General features: G+C 37.2%; 1 protein-coding gene across 1 annotated transcript in view; it reads right to left on the reverse strand.

The window, feature by feature from the left end:
• Positions 1-4,554, reverse strand: part of LOC105619544 (neuropeptide FF receptor 2-like) — a 42,660-nt gene extending 38,106 nt beyond the window's left edge. Inside the window, exon 1 of the mRNA XM_012201061.1 lies at positions 3,999-4,554. Coding sequence (XP_012056451.1) covers positions 3,999-4,554 — 556 coding nt within the window. The remainder of the gene's footprint in view (positions 1-3,998) is intronic.
• Positions 4,555-4,956: the final 402 nt, after the last annotated feature.

Genomic DNA, 4,956 nt, shown 5'->3' on the forward strand with positions numbered 1-4,956 from the left:
CGTACGTTACGTACTACCGTAACGAAAACGTAAACCGTAACGGACGTACGTACTAACTACTACTACTACTTACTACTACTAGTAGTAGTAGTATATATATAGTATATATATATATATATATATATATATATATATATATATATATATATATACTGTCGCGCACACGTAATGCCGCGTAATGAGTCTGTTCGTGATGAACTCTTGGCTCGATGATCGTGAATTCTCAATGAGAAACAGGGATACCTCTCAATGATACCATCGATCATGTAGTTAATAGCTGCGTAAATAGAGAAAACAGCTTTGTAATTGTTGTAAAATTCTTTAAGGCTGTAATCACACTACAGGTTGCCGGTTACGATTATTGGTTGACGATTCTATTTCAACATATGGACTAACTGCATGATTGATTAAAATATAATCAGGAACTTCAACTAACAATTTATAGTGTGATGATGGCTTAATTGAGATGATGATTGATTTTGGCTTTAATCCCTCACGGAATCTAAATGTATAAACCAATCATATTAAAGAATTTTATAACAGCTGCGAAGCTACTTTTCCTGAACGAATGATTGCTTGGTAGATAAAAGATTCGGTAAGAAGGTGGCATTTTATTTTTGGTATTTTATTTTTCAACGCGCATCATCAATAATTTGAATAATTTGATTTCCACTGAGTACTTGTTTTTCGTTAAATCATATTCACTTATACATTGCAAAAACACGTAGAACTTCTAAAATTTATAAATTTATAAATTTACCTAGACTTGTACAGCCGCATTATCCAATAAAATATGAATAATATAATACAGCATTCTTTTACATTTGATTGATTAAATTCTTTGCTCGTATTTGTTATGCAAATTTATTTGGCTAAGACGCTTTTAGCGTTTTAGAAAAAATAGAATCGGGACTTAACCAATGAACTTCCAAAGGACATTCTTCGATAGAAAATTAAGGATTACAGAGTTTTTTCTAAGAGCTACCAAAAATATCTTCGATATTTTCGTTAGCAGCAAATTGATCCTTTATCAGAGGAATACAAGACGGCTGGCTTTGATCGTGGGTTAATCGAATGGGGCGTGATAGTGAATCCCAGCGTTACGGCGCCTGGTTCGAGATAGCCGAGAGAGTCTGACGAGCCTAATAGCGCATTCCCGGTAACTGCCGATAAAAGCATGTCTTCGATAGAAAACGAAATACGATCGTAAAAACATGCTTTTACGTTCCCATTTACGATTGCGCGCCTTAAGATCGTGCGCTTCGCTACCGTAATTATGCAAGTATACAGTGCAGCGCGTAGCTACGTATAGACAGGTGGCTTCTATATTCATAAACTTGGTAACGATCAGGTAACGAAATATAATACCGTTGATTACGCGTTTCCAGGCTACCAGAAGAACTTTACAAAATTTGGAAAATAAAATACATTTTTTCTGAATTCTTTAGTTTCATTTTAAAAAATGAAAATTGAATTAGTTTTGAAAAAGAGTAGCTCAATTTTCAATCTTTGAGAGTTCACTCTTCAGAATAAGATTCGCTCTAAAAGTTTTAGAGAAGGAGTCTATCATAGATATTTATATATATATATATCTAACCAGGTTTGATAAAGACTAATGTTTTTTTTTAAGAATAAAACGTGTTTTTTCTTAAATATCTTTTTAATACTTCAAATATACTTTAAATACCTATACAAAAAAACATATTTAAAGCATATTAAAAACACCAATTAAGCATGTTAAAGTATTTAAAACATATTTTTTACCAACCCCGTATCTAACACTAGATCGCTGACTTGGCTCTAATATATAATTCCGAAAAATATGTACTAAACTCATGGTGTATGCCGTGACGTAGAACACAACGCATGTGCATGTAAGTTCATATATATGTTACATCGACACCGTATACCATGATTGATTGCAGCTTATCTACGAAATATTATCTCCGAATTTTTTCCACTTAAACTGTGACAACTTTTCACGCGGCAAGATATCGTTATTGTAACTTTTAACGTAAAAGCATGAATATATAACGCAAACATGTGGCTGATGTGTGGTCCTATCGCGGCCATTATACATTATGTGACCACGTGATCGTTTTATTCTTATATCACGCTGTGTAATGCATAGGTTTTGGAATTTTTATACGATATATAGGCGATCTAGTGTTAGATATAAATATCTATGGAGTCACTAAGTATATTTAGGCAGCAATTTATATATAATATACATATATATGATATTTGTATTTATATGTGCGTTATATATTATATATATTATTTTATGTGTGTACATATATAAATGTACGTATGTATGTGTGTATTGAGACGCAACTGGTGAAATATATAAGATAAGTCTGGCAAAGGCAGAAAGGCGTTCCCACATGGTTGGCCATACGTATGTTGCATTCACTTTACGTGACACGGTTGTGTGGTATAAATTAAAATTGCAAATGTCTCTACTTTTAAATACGCACTTATATAAGCTAAAGATAAAACAAAACGTATTACATGGCAATATCACGTACAATCGATAGTAAGAGAACAAAAGCTCCAGAAAATTCGACGTACAAGGTCAATCAAAGAAACAGTAATTAGTACGGATATTATCATTCTAAAACTTCTTTAATAATTTATTATTCACTTTCTTTAGAAAATGTTTTTACATTTTTAAAATTTGTTCCAATTGTAAAAAAATATTGTCAAAAAAATAATCAAAATATCGTTAAAAACATTTTATATATATAATCATCTTACATGTGTGTTACATAAAATTATCGCGCAAATATATTAGTAGTAATTTAATGAAATAATTAGATGTCTGAATTTAATGAAATAATTAGATGTTTGAATATTACGATATTAATGCATCAATTTTTTATGGCAATATACCGCTCGAACAAAGCATGCGAAAAATGTGAATTTTTATAAAGCTTGCAGCACAAATTAATTAGAAGCTCGTATGCGATATGGCGATGCGTGCAAACCGCGTGATTTTCACGCACGTATTAACAGGCGGAATTACAGAGTTACGATCCGTTGATTTTCTAAAGAGCGGCAAACCACGTGTTTTTTCTTCTGTTTTCTCTCTACTCGAGCATCAGCCGCGTGATGCTGTTCGTGGAAATGCAAATAAGCCGTTTGTTTGCTCAAATTGCGATCGGTGTCGTAAGTCTGCGATCTGTTTGCATTACTTCGGATTGGATCCACTCTTTCGCTTATCGATATAGTCGATAGTGTCGATACCATTCGACATAACATAACGTCTAAATTCGCACGCTGTTCATCCATTTCTCGCACCGTTTCGTAATTCATGCCGCACGTCATTAACTCGGGCCGGGCGCTATTATCCAAGAACGAGCCGATTACTCGCGATTCGGCTGTCGACTCGTCGAGAATTGGAGAGTTGCCTCGAGTGCCAACGGTGGCAGAGGGAATGAGAGACGCGGAGATCGATTTTACAGTAATACGAAAGGAATGCACCACCTTCCCACTCTGGCTTAGGACCAACTCCCCTTACACGATCGGAAAAGGGGGTTGAAACGAAAATTTCACAACGTCAAATTAAAATTGTATGCATCGTGACGACCACTTAACTGCCCTTGAGAATCTTCCTTCTTCTAAATGGAGTACACTTAGCGTTGGAGGGTAACTCATAAATATTTTCGTTATGCTCGAAGGAACATTTCTTGCGCGTAGGAGTAAAAAATGATTTACAAGTTATCTCGCGATCAATGCTGATTAAATCTACCAATGAATGTAAAAAAATAATATAATAAATAACATGCAATTTAAACAACACAGAAATTTGATAGAATATCTATGACTGTAAAAGTAACATCTGGAAAAGTAACATCTGGAAAATTTTTATACGTTTTTGAATCTACAAAATAATAGAATCTAAAAAATACTAGAAATTTCTGTTTCGTCGTAAATTTATTTAGCTTTAAGTAAAAACAATCTTTAAAGCGTAAAAGAAAAAGTATCTTGATACTCACGGACAAAAATGTTGCTCATCAACGTGGCCGGCAGACAGAAGACAATAACGAGCACGTCGGCCACCGCGAGATTGACGATGAAGAAATTCGTGACGGTCCGCATGCGAGGTGACCGATACACCACAGCGATAACGCAACTATTGCCGATCAGACCGACTACGAAGACGACTACATATGCTACACAGTAGACCGCTGACATGGCCACGCTGTGCCTGTAAAACCGATCGGACGCGTGCTCGATCACCGACAGGTTCTTACTGGCATTAAACAATAGGACTTGATCCTCCATAGTAGGACTCGTCGTCGCGATCGCTTCCGTGATCAGATTGTTGAAATAATCACTCAGATCGTCCCTCATCTGCAGGAAGGTACCGGTACCCGGCGGCACGGTCGCGACTGTCGTGGCCGGCACATTGCCGTTATTACTCCTGCGACGCGTATCAACGTCAAACTCCTCCGAATCCGGTAGTCTCAGGGACGCCATCTCCAGGAGGGGAGACGGTGGCTGCAGCATCGAAAACTTGAGCGTATACTGACGGATTGACGTTTCGACCATTAGCCGAAACGTTAACCGTGGCCACCGCCGTTTCTCTTCCTCGACGCGTTCGCCGTGTCGACAACCCCGGCCAACCTCGACACCTACGCGACCTTCCGGTCGCGGTGAATGACGTCGTCTCGTTAGCTTTCACTCGATAGTTTCTTCTACAGACTTCCTCACACTCGGACCATGATCCAATCGGCGACCGATTAGATTGACAAACGCGAAAAACTCGCGCAAATGATCTTGATAACGATCGCTCGATTGCCAAAAACAATGCGGTGGAGGATAACTTTCGGCATCAATTTCTTTCTTGGGGATTACGAGTATCTACACATGTAGATCGAATGCTGAAGGATACGTGCAGTCTAGTTGAGCGCGTTTTGCACGTGTGCCAAAGTCCATCTAACCGGGACCACT

This window comes from Atta cephalotes (assembly GCF_000143395.1).
Source record: "Atta cephalotes unplaced genomic scaffold scaffold00022, whole genome shotgun sequence".
NCBI lineage: Eukaryota > Metazoa > Arthropoda > Insecta > Hymenoptera > Formicidae > Atta > Atta cephalotes.